This window comes from Astatotilapia calliptera, chromosome 19, assembly GCF_964374335.1.
Source record: "Astatotilapia calliptera chromosome 19, fAstCal68.1, whole genome shotgun sequence".
Taxonomy (NCBI): domain Eukaryota; kingdom Metazoa; phylum Chordata; class Actinopteri; order Cichliformes; family Cichlidae; genus Astatotilapia; species Astatotilapia calliptera.
The window spans coordinates 5,642,595-5,657,497 of record NC_137440.1 but is presented as its reverse complement, the minus strand read 5'-3'; the positions used below and the strand labels follow the sequence as shown (position 1 = coordinate 5,657,497).

The 14,903-nt window shown below is 40.2% G+C and overlaps 1 protein-coding gene across 1 annotated transcript in view; it reads right to left on the bottom strand.

Annotated features, from left to right (window-relative positions):
* Positions 1 to 14,903, bottom strand: part of kcnh5b (potassium voltage-gated channel, subfamily H (eag-related), member 5b) — an 82,058-nt gene that overhangs the window by 49,590 nt on the left and 17,565 nt on the right. The window contains exons 6-7 of the mRNA XM_080294143.1: positions 9,453 to 9,590; positions 8,056 to 8,327 (exon numbers count right to left, since the gene is read on the bottom strand). Coding sequence (XP_080150269.1) covers positions 8,056 to 8,327; positions 9,453 to 9,590 — 410 coding nt within the window. The remainder of the gene's footprint in view (positions 1 to 8,055; positions 8,328 to 9,452; positions 9,591 to 14,903) is intronic.

Genomic DNA, 14,903 nt, shown 5'->3' with positions numbered 1-14,903 from the left:
GGCATGGAGGCTTGGGGGTCTGGGGGTGCTCCGCCCCCCGGTCTGGGGTGCTGGCCGGGCCTTGGGGGCTTGGGTCCTGGCTGTTGTGTTGCCGGAGCAGTGGGCGGGTGGGTGCAGGGGGGCTCAGCCCCAGTGCAGGGGACCTCTGGTGCATTGGCCCTACTAGGGGGCTCTCTAACTGGTGGGGAGGTTGTTATATCTTTGCAGGTGGTCTCCTCACTACAGGAGCTCACTCTGCAGGTGGGGGGAGAGATATAGGAGAGGTGGAGAATGAACTCAACCTGGGTGTCTATTGTCTTGTGTAGTTTGGGAGCTGATTGGATGATGGGGTGGGTGCAGTTTTCTCTGGGGTGGAGTCGGGTGGGCTGCCCCGGACTCTGTGGGGCTGGGCGGTGCTGCTGCTGCGGGCCCCGGTCCAGATGGGCCTGGGCCCCCTTGCCCTGGTGGGTTCCAGAGTGTGGGGGTGCCTACTGGGGTCAGCGGGGGAGCTGGTCCCAGGGAGGGGCCGCTTGCCCCTCCCTTTCTTCCCTCCCCATCCTCAGCTGCCTCCCTATTCCCGCTCTACCACACCCACCCACACACGCAGGGCTTGGGGTGCAGGTATGTCACCAGGGTGCAGGGGAGGCACTCCCCCTCTGTCCCCTTCTGGCCGCCTGTGCCTCAATTTTATTCTGCAACCTAGACATCCACATTACTCACACTCTCACATAACACATACATATAGGGCCTTGGGGGTGGGCACGTTTTACAGCATCCAGAGGATGGTAGGTGTACTCCAACCCACCTCTGGCGCTGGTGCCCTACCCTCAATTTTAAATGCATTTAGACACTAAGGGTCTTCGGGAAGAGCCGTGCTGCTCTCTGAGAGGAAGCTAGTACCATGCTCTCCTGTGTTTTAAATGCACTTTAGAACAGCACACAGCAACACTACATATGAGCGGGCGTAGGGAGGTTTGAGGTCTTCACTCACCCCGGTTCTGTTAGCCGTCAGAGCTGGGGGGCTGGGAGGAGGTGTTGGCCATCAGACTGGGGTCTGGAATGCGGGGCCTCCCCGCTACTGCAGATAAAGAGGTGGTCCGCTTGCCTCCACCCCAGAGAGAAGGGTTACATGTCCTGGGTCTAGGTGCGGCTTGCCCCTCTGAGGGCGGGGGTACCTGGACCTGGGATAGAGTATGTTTGGGGAGTGCGACTGTCTGTGCAGTGTCTATTTGTGTCTGTCTACACGTTGGGTGAGTGCCGAGTATTTGGTGGTGCATATGGGGTGGAAATGCACGTCTGTGTCTGCGTGTGCCTGTTCGTCTGTGTCTATATGTCAGGTTGGGTCTTAGACTCAACCTCTCTGGGGACATCTCAGGCCCTCTAAAGTACGGAGCCCTATCTCCCCTCACCACACTCCCTGCCGGTGGCTGATGCCCTCAGACGTTGGTGTGTTGGTGGTCCTTGTCGTCTGGGGCTGGGCGCTCATGTATGTACCGGCTCACTCCTGGTGGCCGATTGGCGGGGCCGGGCGCCTGTGGCCCGGCTGGGCTCCTTCCGGGGGGTGGGATACCCTCAGGCCTCTGGGCCTGAAGCTCGGTCCTCTCTGGCACAGCTGGCTGCCGGCAGAGCCCGCGGCCACTGCAACCCCCTCTGGCCTCTGCTCCGTAGCTGCGGGGTGACCTCTCCTTTGGGGCTCTACTCAGCTCTTCCCAGGAGGGTGGCACGGTTCCCCCCCCCTTTGGTGGTCCTCCTCGGGTCCTTGTACTCTGGGGCCTCTGGATATCTGGGGCCTGGATCTCCTCCATACCTGTTTCATGCCCTGGGGGACGGGGCTATGCTATGGCTCCCCACACTCCCTAGCAGATCGTTACATGGAGAAACGTTTGGAATACAAGCATGCTGATCCACACAGGTGTGCACACAGGTGTACACTCGGGTGTTCACAGACTACAGCTTTCTTGGCTGCTGCCTCAAAGCACATTGTGCGCTGTCTATCTTGCGTGCGGCACAATATCGTTTATTATTTAGTATCTACTGATATCTACTGCTAGCTAGTTTATTGTGATGGTGCCGTTTTTTTATTATGTTGCTCTTTGTTGTTTGTTTTCTCTTCTGTTTTTTTTCTCCATACAGGTGATCCGGGTGTTTTGTTTGTTTTTCTTTTTTTTTTTCTTTCTTCCCCCCCTTCTCACCGTCTCTTCTCCCCTTTGGTTTTCTTTCTCCCCCTCTCTTTCTTTCATTCTTTCTCCCTGTCCTATCCCCCAGTCATGTCTGTCCCGTTTGTTGCAACTGAAAATAAAATAAATTCATAATTATAATAAAGGTCAATCAAATGGACCAATATGGCAAGGCCATGATGATCCACTTGGTAAAATAAATCCGCTTGGCATCTTTCTTGGCCTTAAGACAACAATTCTGATGGCTAAAGATCCAAACGGGACACAAAAAAAAAAAAAAAAATCTAATCAGCCTGTGAGCACCAACTCAAAATATTTAGTCATGTAGACATGATGAAGACAGCCAGCTGAAGTTCAAACCGAGTATCAGAATAAGGAAGAAAGATACCGGCTGATGATGTCAGGCGGGCTGGTGTGAGTATTTCAGACATGTTGATGTACTGCGATTTCCAAGCACAGCCATCTCCAGGCTTTACAGGGAATGGTCTGGCAGAAGAGAATGGCCAGACTACTGTGAGCTGATAGGAAGGAAACAGTAAAAAATTAACCACTCGTTACAAAAAAGTTATGCAGAAGAGCATTACTGAAAGCACAACACATCTGACCTTGAAGCAGATGGGCTACAGCGACAGAAGACCACACCTAGCAGCTAACTGCAAGAAACTAAGGCTACATTTTGCACAAACTGGCCAAAATTAGACAACAGAAGACTGAAAAACAAGGCACTCCAATGGCCTCCACAGCCACCAGATCTCAGCCCAGTAGAGCATTCTTGGGTTGTGCTTGAAAGGGACAATTTGGATGAGCAGCAGTGACACAAAACTGAATGTGTGTATTTCAAACCTTGAAATACAAACCTTGGACAGTGTGTTACTGTATTTGCTCTTTCATACATATTTAAATATGTATGAAAGTTTGAAGTAATTTGACTGAAAACTCTAATACAGTGCTGGAAAATATTCCAGAAAGTGCGCGAAATAGAGCTGTGACTGTCAAGTGTTCCTCTGACTGTGAGGTGTCCACACTTGAAAAAGACCAGACTTTGAATTTCACTCAACTTTATTTAGACCAACTAGTTTGATAGCTGGTAGGTAGCAGCAGGTAAAAAACCGATAGCCCGTCTTGTTCAAAGTCTTCCTCACAGTGGAAAAGTGCTTTGTTTGCCGTCCTCTCAGTATGTTGCTCCCGGGTCAAATGACTGCTGCATGCATTTAAAGGTTTACTCGGCACGCCCACCCTTGATTGCTCTAATGTGGCTCACCTGGCAGGGCGGCGCACACCAGGCCGTGCTTAGTTGTTGATTGCACCCAAGGTCTAATCAGCGGCCATGGGTAAGCAGCAGCACCGAACAGGTAGAGGGCAGGAGGAGGAAAAGAGGAATAACAGCCACACCTACTAGGTCAGCGCGACAGTGACTGACAAAAAAACTACTTTACAAACACCATTTTTGTCACAGTACTGGGTCGTGTGACCCAGTGTTTGAGTTTTATGTATTTTTTTGTATTCATTTTCAATCTAGTTAAATTCTAGGTTGCTGTTCAGACCTTAGTTATTTCTGTCATCTCCGCCTGTACTCAGTGTCCCTGGTTCCTGCGTCTACGTTTCATGTGTATGCGGTTAAGTTCATGTCATGTTTCATGTCTATGTGGTTATGTTAAGTTCATGTCTGCATCAGCCCAAATAAAGGCTCACTTTCAGTTTAAGTTCACTCCCATCTCCTCGCCTGTGTTCGCGCCTGGGTCCACCACACACACTCTCCACACGGTCTGCCCCCGCTGGCCGTGACAATGTTGCCCTCAACAAGACTTAAAACTAATGATTACAATGATAAACTCGACAAAAATGCTTAACTACAGCCACAGTGTTCTAAAGACACACATAACTTATTTGCACAGGATAAAAAAAAGAACGACCATAATTAAATTGTTCTAGCATAAAAGATGTGATAAATAATGTACAGCAGCTTTTCCCTAAGGCAGTTGTGTCTACAGAAAAAAACTATTTCTTGCCAAGTGAAACAACTGCAAAATACAAGACAGGTACAGGATTCCTGATTCGAGTTGTGTAAAATATTGTGGTTGTGATAACACTTATGAGTTCTGAAGATTTGTGACTTGTACAACGAGAGAGATTTCACTTAAACGTGTAATTTTGAGAAACATAATCATAGAAAACACTACTCACACTGCTGTTGACAATGTGAATGCCTATTTTAGAGGTCATAGCTAAAGTAACTATTTGACCTTTCTACCTAAACTGTTCTGTTTGTCATTCCCCTGACAAAGCCTCCAGGGGACTGCTTGATAGAAAAAGAACACGGTGTAAGAATCTGTATTTGCAGTTTTGCAGACTGTGCGTACACTTAAATAATTGATGACCTGAAAGTAACTTTTCCTCCAGGATATAGACATTGTTACACAAGCCCCATCAGGCCAGCAGAAGCATCAAGAATGCCAGACAGAAATGCTTTTGCAATACAATTTAGGAGGGGAGAACTCATCTTCCTCAAAAACACTGAAAGGTTTTTAAAGAGAAACCACTGAACAAACAGGATCAAACAGATTGTTTATACCACTCAAATGGATAATAAATTGTGCCAAGCAGGCAGAGTCTTCATGGAGTTTTGGCAAACTGAAAACTGGCTTTAAAAGTTGTACGTGACACGTATGAGGAAAACTGCCAAATGCTTTAATGAAAGATATGAAAACAAGCGAACACTTAAAAATAACCATTGGCCACATGATGTCTGCTTTTGGACTAATTGCTTAGTTTCACAGATTTTATCCTATACTTTGACTCCAAGTGCTAGTCCACAGTGCATTATTGCCCATTTGTTCTACTTATCTCAGTAATAAATAGAAACGCAAACTAGATTATGTCAGCCTGATAGCATAGAAAATCAAACTTGCCAACATGTGGATAGCATTGCGAAAGGGTTATTTTAATCCAAGCAATTAGCTTTTCTAATATTGTGGTGCTTTATAAAACAGCATGTGAAAATTTGAGTCTCATTGAAGCTTAACAGACTCAACTCCTGTCTAACCACTGCCACCGCCTCATGTTAACATTTATTCATGCATTTATTCCACCTCTTTTAGGCGGAAACATCCCCCACCTTTTTTGTGCACATTAACTATAAAATTTGGTGATAATGAACCTGCTACTTTGTGGGTGCTGTTTTCATCCACAATTTGTGAATCAACAGTGGATTTTAAATCAAACAACTGATATGTGATTGAAGTGTTAGACTTTCAACTTTAATTCAATGGGTTTCACAGAGATTTTGTGGTAACTGTTTAGGAATAGCTACCATTTCCCCCATTTTCAAAAGCTCAAAGTAATTTTTGTAAAATCCCTTGAATTAAGGCTGAAAGGCTACACTTCAATCACATGCTGATTTAAAGTCCACTGCAGTGGTGCATAAAAATTGTCATTGCCCAACAGGTTGTGGATGTAACTGTACGGGAGTGACATTGACTCATAATGGCCCTTTACTGGACTGATAACATTTGAAACTAGAGTCCTGGTCCATTCGAACTAGCAGAGCCATGATCCTGTCTGCAGGTTCATATCAACAAATGCTCCATCATATCCTCCCTCCATATCAGACAAACCAAAAAACAAAAACATCTGCCAGTCAAGGCAGATGGCTGCTCCTCCGTAAGCCTGGTTCTGCCAGAGGTTTCTTCCTGTTAAAGGGAGTTTTTCCTTTCCACTGTCACCAAGTGCTTGTTCATACAAGGTTGTGTGATTGTTGGGGTTTCCTTTTTTTTATTATCAGGTCTTAAGGTGACTGTTTTTGTTATTTGTTGTTTCAATAAAACTGAACTGACTTCTACTTTCTAAAGTCTTGTATTCACACATAAAATGCACAGTGTAAGAAGATCCTGACTTCAGATAAATCCCAGGACCAATTCTTAAGGTTACCACACAACTCAGTTACTTTAAGAAATATAACATGTGGGAACATTGTGCTTCATTCCTTTATGTAGTGTCCACCATGAGCCTGTGAAACCGTAACTAATGAGCTATAGTCAGGCTTTGGCAACTTGGGAAAGGTCAAGGGGACAAATAAGATTCAGAGCAGTTATTCTGTTCAACAAGCTGAAGATGAAGCCGGATGAGATTTCCATGTGAGCATTTTTTTTCTCTGAAATGCAGAATAATGAAATTACTTTTTTTTTTTTTTTTTTTTAAGGAAAAAAAGGACCGTGCCAGGATTCGCCGTTCACTGTGAAATATTACATCGCTAAGTCATTTGTTCAGATGATTCTTCGGGTTAACCACAGGGAGCACAATTTTCCATTTTTCATCTCTGCCTCACGCTGCCTTCTATTGTTCTTTTTGGTTATCTCCTGCTTTCATCAGCAGTATGGTGCTTCCAAGCAAAAGCCTTTAATATGTTCAGCAGCAATTTTCCTGTTAATATTTTCCATTATTTAAATCAACTGTGATATTCTGTTCAATAATAACCTTAAAGCTTGCTGCATATAAACATCATGTGGGATTTGTGAAGAAGTCAATATTAGATACCAAGAATATCATGGTAATGATTAGCAGGGTATGTTAAACCCTGATATACCCTGTTAAAAATGTAAAAATAGGATATAGAGTGGGTATTGTACTATATTTGTTTTACATTCTAATATAACTAAAGTATGTCAGTCAAAAATGAACTAAACTGGTCCACACAGCTGAGGAAAATATGCTGCCTTACACACAATATACATGTCAATAATTAAACCTTATACGGTGCACATGTCAGGTACACACACACACACACACACACACACACACAGGTGAGCAAATTCAAATTCCTTCCAACTACAGTCTCTTGAGAGAACAGCAGTCAAACATACAATGAACCTATTTGCACACAGCTGACCAGAATCTATCAAAATATGGACACTTTACGCGGCCCAAAAGCCTAACATCGACAGACAGTCAGGAATCCTTTTGCAACAAAGGCAGGACTGTAAAATTACTGCTTAATTATAATGTTAAATTGCTCTGCGGCAGCTCATACTAAGCCGAAGCACTCATCTGAGTGCACAGTTATGATACTCCAAATGTGGCTTGGCGTGTCCAGAGTTTAGGTAAAAAGTGTCCTCACAAGGGGCACTGATGTTAAAAGTCTGTGAGCGCATACATCAGGGCGAGGTGTGTGTGTGTCTGCTTTGTGTCATGGTTATGAATAACCATGTTTTTTAATCCAAGAATGATCTGCAAATGAGGCCAACACTGGGACATTTCCATGACAACTCCAACATGCTTTTCTCTTGGGCTCTTTTTTTTAACATTGTTTTTAACAACGCCTTTAGTCACACGTTTGAATGTTTAAAGCGTCTCAACGCATTTTTTTCTAGCATTTGGCCAGGTGTGATGTGATGTTATCCTTTTGTGATGGGGTGTACCCTAAGCACAAATTTTGACCTTATAAATATCATAAGTCGAAAGTTGGTGTAGTTAAAATGTTAAGTATTCATTGTGGTCCATTCATTGTGAATTCTGAGTGTGATTGCACAAATGACTGTGCAACAAGAATTTTCAACCTGATTTAGCTGTCAGTAAATTCATTAGTAATTACCTCTTGGATGTCTTAAGTGTTCAACTATATCTTTAATCATTAAAATTACTAGCGTAGAAATAAAGCATTGGACTGACTAACTAACAACACCTGAACCTTTCAAACACCACGTTATGTCAGCACATATCAAAACTCCATCACGAGCGTTCCTTCAGACAACTTTAATGTCTGCAAAGAATATTACAGCAGCAGAGGACAACTACTGGGTGGAAATGGCCTCCAGTACCATTTCACTGGCCAAAACATCAGCCAATACCCGTTTGCCCCATGAGAATCACCAAAAAGCCCAAACAACACATAGCTTGTACTTACATCCCACCATCATCATGGCCACAGAAAAGATCTTCTCTCCGTCTGTGGTGGGGGCAATGTTTCCAAATCCAATGGTCGTCAAACTGGTCATGGTGAAATACAGGGACGTGATGTACAGAGAATCCTTGCCAGGGCCGCCCTCCCATTCTCCAGAACCGCTGGCATTGTATTGGTAAGGCGATCCAATGCTGATAGCCAGCTGATAAAGCCAACTGTCCATCTTGATGGTGTTGGTGGCTTCATCGATAACTTCGTAGTCTCCGATGCTGTACCTGTTTGGGACAAAATCAGAATTTGAATACATTTAAGTACCTAGTTTAAGTAGTTTAAGTACATTCAGCTAGTCTGACAACTGAACAATTAGATTGAGATTTGAATAAAATATCTTCTTCCCCATTTACTTTCAGCAGCCTTGACTAAATGAGAGATTATATTCTAAGAAAGCTGATTTCAACAAATCTGTAAATGTGCTTAAATATAACCGTCTTCTTTCAAATACATTTATATGTATCAATTTAGTTATCCTGTTGGCCATTTGCTTACTTTATGTAAGACAATGTGGTGCTCTGGTTAAAAAAATGCTGCCCAACCCAAATTTAAAGCATGCGGCAGTTCAACATTACAGGTTTAATGTGCAAATATAGTAGGCTTTAAAGAAAATGACAGACAACATAATGCAGGAAAGAACTGTTTCATTACAGAAGCAATCACAACTATGATTTAGATGAAGGGAAAACTCTTTAAAAAATATGTAAACCGTTTTTATTCCTTTCATTAATTGGGCGCATAAAATCTGACACTTTTCTTATTTGCTTACAGTAGTGAATAAACAACTTCAGTAAATATTCATTACGGTTATTGAAATCGTTAATCCTTTATCATATGACAGACTTTAGGTGTGTTTATGGACTGTTCACTTTAATCTTAATAAAAATAAACTAATGCACCTTTGGAAGTATACATTAGAAGTATTTAACTAAGTAACTTGAGTGACTTACAAGAATACAAGAAATGTACAAAAATGACCATGGACTACATTTCAGTGAGCAATACGTTAGAAAAATATTGTTGTGTTAAATGTTCATGATTATGTGAAATTAAGGAACGATTTGAAGTGGGTTTCTGTGCTTTCATGTGGGAACTGTTCCCCTAATCTTGCTATGGGGCAAATTAAATTAGCATATTACTCAATATCATGTGGAAGAAACTAAACAAAGCAGAACAGCAGTGTATGATTTTTAAAACACAGATAGGGACAAGGAAGCAATGAGCATGCATGAGTAATTAGGTGCAGTGAGGTTAGGTAAATCCCTAGAAGAGCCAGCAGCAGCCTTTAGATGTTACTACAAGGGAAGGTTTCTTCAATGACTTTTGAAATCATTTCAAACACAGTGTACCAGATGCAGGCAAGCCAGTGGGCCACCAGTCCAAACACACAGACCAGGAGGACCAGAACAGCAGCACCATACTCCAGGTAGTGGTCCAGTTTTCTGGCCACCCGGCCCAGACGCAGCAGGCGGACCACCTTCAGAGAGCTGAACAGGCTACTGATGCCCTGAGCAGCAGTGAAAGGAGGAAGGAAAACGGAAAAAAAGAAATATTAGAAATGTAGGAAGGTATGGGGAAGGAGCGGGACGAGTACGAAAAGAGAGAAATTGGTTATTATAAGTTGCATCTATGTCAAATCTGTCTTAACAGTGTCATCACAATGGGGAAAATGAAACCCTGAAACACGTGTAGAAATGTTGAGACTGATATTTTGTTGCAACAATACTTTTACATGTAATCAAAACAGGCAGAAAATCGGAGCCGCCCACAGCAGCAATTAAAACTTTTGAAAAAGTTTGTTAGAGACCTTTTATGTGCTTACATAAGAGCTGCACAAGGGAAAATGAATTATGGAGTAAAGAAAACTCTAATTACAGTGTGCTTTTGTTGTTTTTAGTTTACCTGCAAGTTAATTGTTTCATTCAAAAAGTGCTTTATGTTCACGACTACAAAAATAACCCTACTATTAAGACTTGAACTACCCAAATTAGGATATGTGCAACAAATAAGACGCATCTTTACAACCACATCAAGTAGTAAAGATACTGAGGTGTTCCTATTCATAACAGCAAGCCCAATTTTCATTACTTTACAATATATATCATTAAGCAGCTACCATGTTTGTATTCATTTTCTTGATAGAGAAACTGGCAGATATGGTCAAGCGATTTGCAGCAAAACAAGAGAGACTATTATGTTCTAAGCCGCACTTCAGCATCCATCAAAATTACAGCTAAATGACATTTTGTCATTTAGAAATAAATTGTTATGCAGCTCAAAGCTCAACGGGGGGAAAACCAGCAAAACTGAGAAAAACACAGAGAAAACATAGTTATTAGCCTCTATAATCCATCATTATCTTTCACAACACAATTAGGAACCTAAACCAGCCAAGAATTTAAATAGAGAATCACATTTAAGATTAATGATTGTAAATGTTTTTCAAAATTTGTCAGTAAAGCAGAATAATAGATGCTGGTAAACGCTTGATAAAACGATACACTGAACTGGTTCTCCGGTGTTTGACCATTTGGATTACTACATGTTACTTTTCATACACAGAAACACTAGGATCTCTATCTTTTTGTGCATCCCAAAGACAAACTATAATATTGAACTAAGGCTGGTTGAAACATATGTTTGGGATGCTTATTTCTCCATAGATTTGTTTTTTATTCTTTTTCTAAAAAGTATTTTTATTACTATTAGTTTAGTAATAAGTTACACTTAGTTACACTGACCCAAGCTTCAATGTAAAAATTATCCCAATGTTTTGTATCCTGTTTACAAGCCCTGAAAATATATTATAGCTCTGAGTATGTCTGTGGATGTTTCTCTGCTCAAAGCTTTTGTAGACTGGTTCGCTTTGACTGATCACATACGATTTCAGTATTTAGTCATTTTTTTCATTTACTCCCTTTAATTTATTTGTTGACATGAAATGCTGCTTTAGATATCACAGGTACCTGAAATAAAATTACTTATGTTAGCACATAAAGCAATAAAGAACAACAAGCCTATGCACTAACTACACAACAACAACAACAACTTGTTGCCATCTTATTTTCTGATTGATTGACATGGGTGTTTTTTGGTGAGGGGTTGTTTTACTCGCAAGCACTTTCAGGTTGTAAGCTCTTGTCTTAGAAAATCTGTTTTTTCACCGTTTCTTCCTGCACTAAATGTGACGACAGTATTCTGAAAAAGGATGGTGCAAAATATTTATCATAGCTCTGGTTTTACTTGGCTGTCAACTGTCCAAATGGAGAGTCGGCGAGGCTACCTTAAATAGGTCATGTGATTTTGACACATTGTCGCAGGCATTGACTCCAGCGGGTTAAATCACATTTTTTGGTGTTTATAAAAAATGCTCGATGATGATGACGATGACAGTATTTATTTTTTTATTTATTTTTTTCTCTCCCCCTCATCAGTATGTGGATGAAAATACAGCAAAAATAACCGTGTTCCTAATATGAAGTATATGCAACAATCATTTTAATCTCTTAAACAGATGAAGACATGCAGTGTTGCTCAATATCTGATCCATGAAGACTTCAAGGACCAGAGATGGACTATAGACAGAGTTGAAGATGGACTCCTGGATCTGTTACAGCACTTACAAAGAGAGACTAAACCACTGCAGCCATAACACCAATGTCAAGCTTCAGTTTATGGATATGCATTGTTAGAAAAAACATCTTAAAAAAACAGTAATATTCCGGCAGCTGGGGCGCCAAAATAATACCGTAAAATAACAGAAAATAACTTACTCATAAAAATACGGTTATTTCCAGTAATGACAATACAGTTTGTTGCCCTAATTTTACATGGGATTTTGCCTTTTTCAAGTGCTTTTAAACGTTAAATTAGGAACAATTTAATGTGATTAAACAATGAACTTACCTATAAACAAGGTCAATGAATGCGGCAATATGAATAATAATAATACTTAAATGTACAGAAATATACAGTTAACAGTTGGTTTAAATAATAACGGATTATTATTTGATGTAAAAAAAAAAGTTCGTTTTATATATTTTTCCATAGCATTACATTTGAATTTAACAGTTCAATCTTTCAAATAACGGACAAATATTTGTGAAATTATGATGCATTTGTGAATGTATTTTAACAATCTAAATTTGCATATATACAGACAAATACATTTAAAAAAACAAGAAAATTATGTTTTATTACATTGCAGTGATTTTACGGTAATTTACATTTGAAATGTGAAATCACAGTCTATTTATGTGAATTTAATGATATTCTAGAAGAACAGTACAAAACTGTAAAATACACAGTAAAATACTTTTATATTAGGATTTTTATTTTTACAGTGTGCTTTTAGGAAACTACTTCTCTTCTCTTCAGAGGACAGAGTGCTGTGGGTGTGCCTTCCCTACATACTGACTTCCCTAGACTCATCCAGTTCATCCAGCTAAAGGATATTTTGGCCCAGAATCTTACAGGTTCCTCAGCTTTGGTTTGATGCAGAGCAGAAAGTGCTCATTTCACAGCACTGAGGAGACTACTGTGAGAATGATGAACACTCCAAACACAGATGCCCATGACAAACCAGAGGACATCAGGTCTACTAGCTGATAGACCAACAGATATTTGTAATTTTTGATTATCAAGACAAACACATACATTAAAATGAAAGAATTATATCGGTTTAACATAAGGTAACTAAATACACTCAACATTTTAAAAAAAAGTTTAAATGTGAACAAACATTTTTGTGCTATATTAACATGAGATAACTTGACAAACTTGATAACTTGTTAATTTAACATGTAAAAGTTGTGCAGTTATAAAAAACATAAAGTTGACTAAACATAACTTTACTTCCTGCAACCGATGTACTGTACAGATTTTTTCATGTCAATCCAATCCAATTATTTTTTCAGTGTACTACTACATTATTAGGTCCTGATTATTCAAGACCTTTTATTTGAGGAGAAGGAAATTAAATTAAATTCTCCATTTAACAGGGAGCCAATATAGGAGAAATATTCTCTCTCTTTCTTCTCCCCATCAGCAGTCTCACTGCAGCATTTTGGATCAACTGAAGGCCTTTCAGGGCGTTTTTAGGACAGCCTGATAATAGTGAATTACAGCAGTCCAGTTTAAACATAATAAATTCACAAACTAGTTTTCAGCATCACTCTGAGACAGGATGTTTTTAATTTTAGAGACGCATGAAAGCAGTCATACATATTTCTTTAACATGTGGTAATCACACAGCCGAAAACCACTGTAACAGGCTTTTTAATGTCATAGCTGACATGGCCATAAGAGGTACTGCAGTTTTTTCCAGCTGGCTTCAGCCCCAGAGGTTAAGACTAAAGCACTGATATCACTAGTCTGGGTTCAGTATAAGTGTTAATAATAATGATACTCATAACTGATTCACAGTCTTATTATAGTAAGACGGCATTAGAAAAAAAAAAACTGAGCAGAAAGGCCCGAAGCATCAACAGCACACCATACTTTTAACATCAGCGAATGAGACAAAGTAAATAAATAACACTACGACTCTTTTCAGCCGTGTTATTGTCGGCTTTGCAACACATCACTGCCGAGGCGCCTGAAAGAGAAAGGTCTGTCTAAAAGCAGGAACATGGTTTCAGGGGGTGTACACGCACTAAAATTCACGTGTATACAAAGAAAACAAAACCTGGAGCTCAGTTATTTTTGGTGTCATCCCCACTTAAACTCTAACGAGTCTTTACAGAATTATCACAGTGTGCAGGTGCTTATGCAGCTGAAAACAAAACTGTCTTTGGACGTATCAAATGAAAAATGTGCCGAGAGATCAGCAGTTTTATAGGTTCAATACATACGGTTCCTCAAAAGCTGTAAAATATAAATGAGAGATTAGGCTAGAAATGAAAACAGCTTAAGGCAAATCCTGTCTTAAATTGCATCTCTGTTCGACATTACAAAGCATCAAAAAAAGAAGCACTTGAAGGCGCAACCTTTGCCAGGTAAACACTGCCCACTCTCTGGGCTGTGTTTACCGTTAAGGGTAATAGTATTGTATTGTCTATATATTAATTTTGTTTTATTTATTGTTTTTTAAACGTACTTTAAGAACTTTGTAGCGCAGTAAAAATCAGATAAAGATCAGATGTGAAAAGGCAGTAGAATTTAAGAATAATTTTGAAGGCAAGACATTTCAAGAAAGTTTGACTTTATTGACCTTGAAGAGGTCGGAGGTCCAAAGTATCGTGATATTTAGAATCTTCATATATTATTCTCTGTATGCCTAAATGTCAATACAAACAGTGGCAGTACGAAACATGGTTTTAAATAGCTCTACAGAGCATTATTATCTTGTTGACCTTCAGATCCATATTGTAGGAGAGGTCAGAGGTCAAATGTGACCTGACATTTAAAAACTTTATACAGTAGACACCACACTTGAAGGTATTTTGTCAATTTTGTCAATTTTCCACCAATAAATCATTAAGTTGACCTTGACGATCTTGGTGGATGTGATTATTTACATGACTCCACTCTATACGTCTACAAGGTTTTATCAGAATTCATTCAAAACCTTTTGAGCTGTTGTGTTTGCAGCCAGAATTACAGAAACGCACACGGTAGCAAAAACATTAACACCTTGGTGGAAGTAATAAGTCAGTTTATGTAGTATGAACTACTTTCAAACTTGAACGTATAATAATATGAGTCAGTGGAGTGTAAGCTGATATTGCTCCATTACTAAACAGCATATTGCTGATAAGTAACTAGAAGCTGAAAATGCAACAGAAGAGATGGCAACTAGT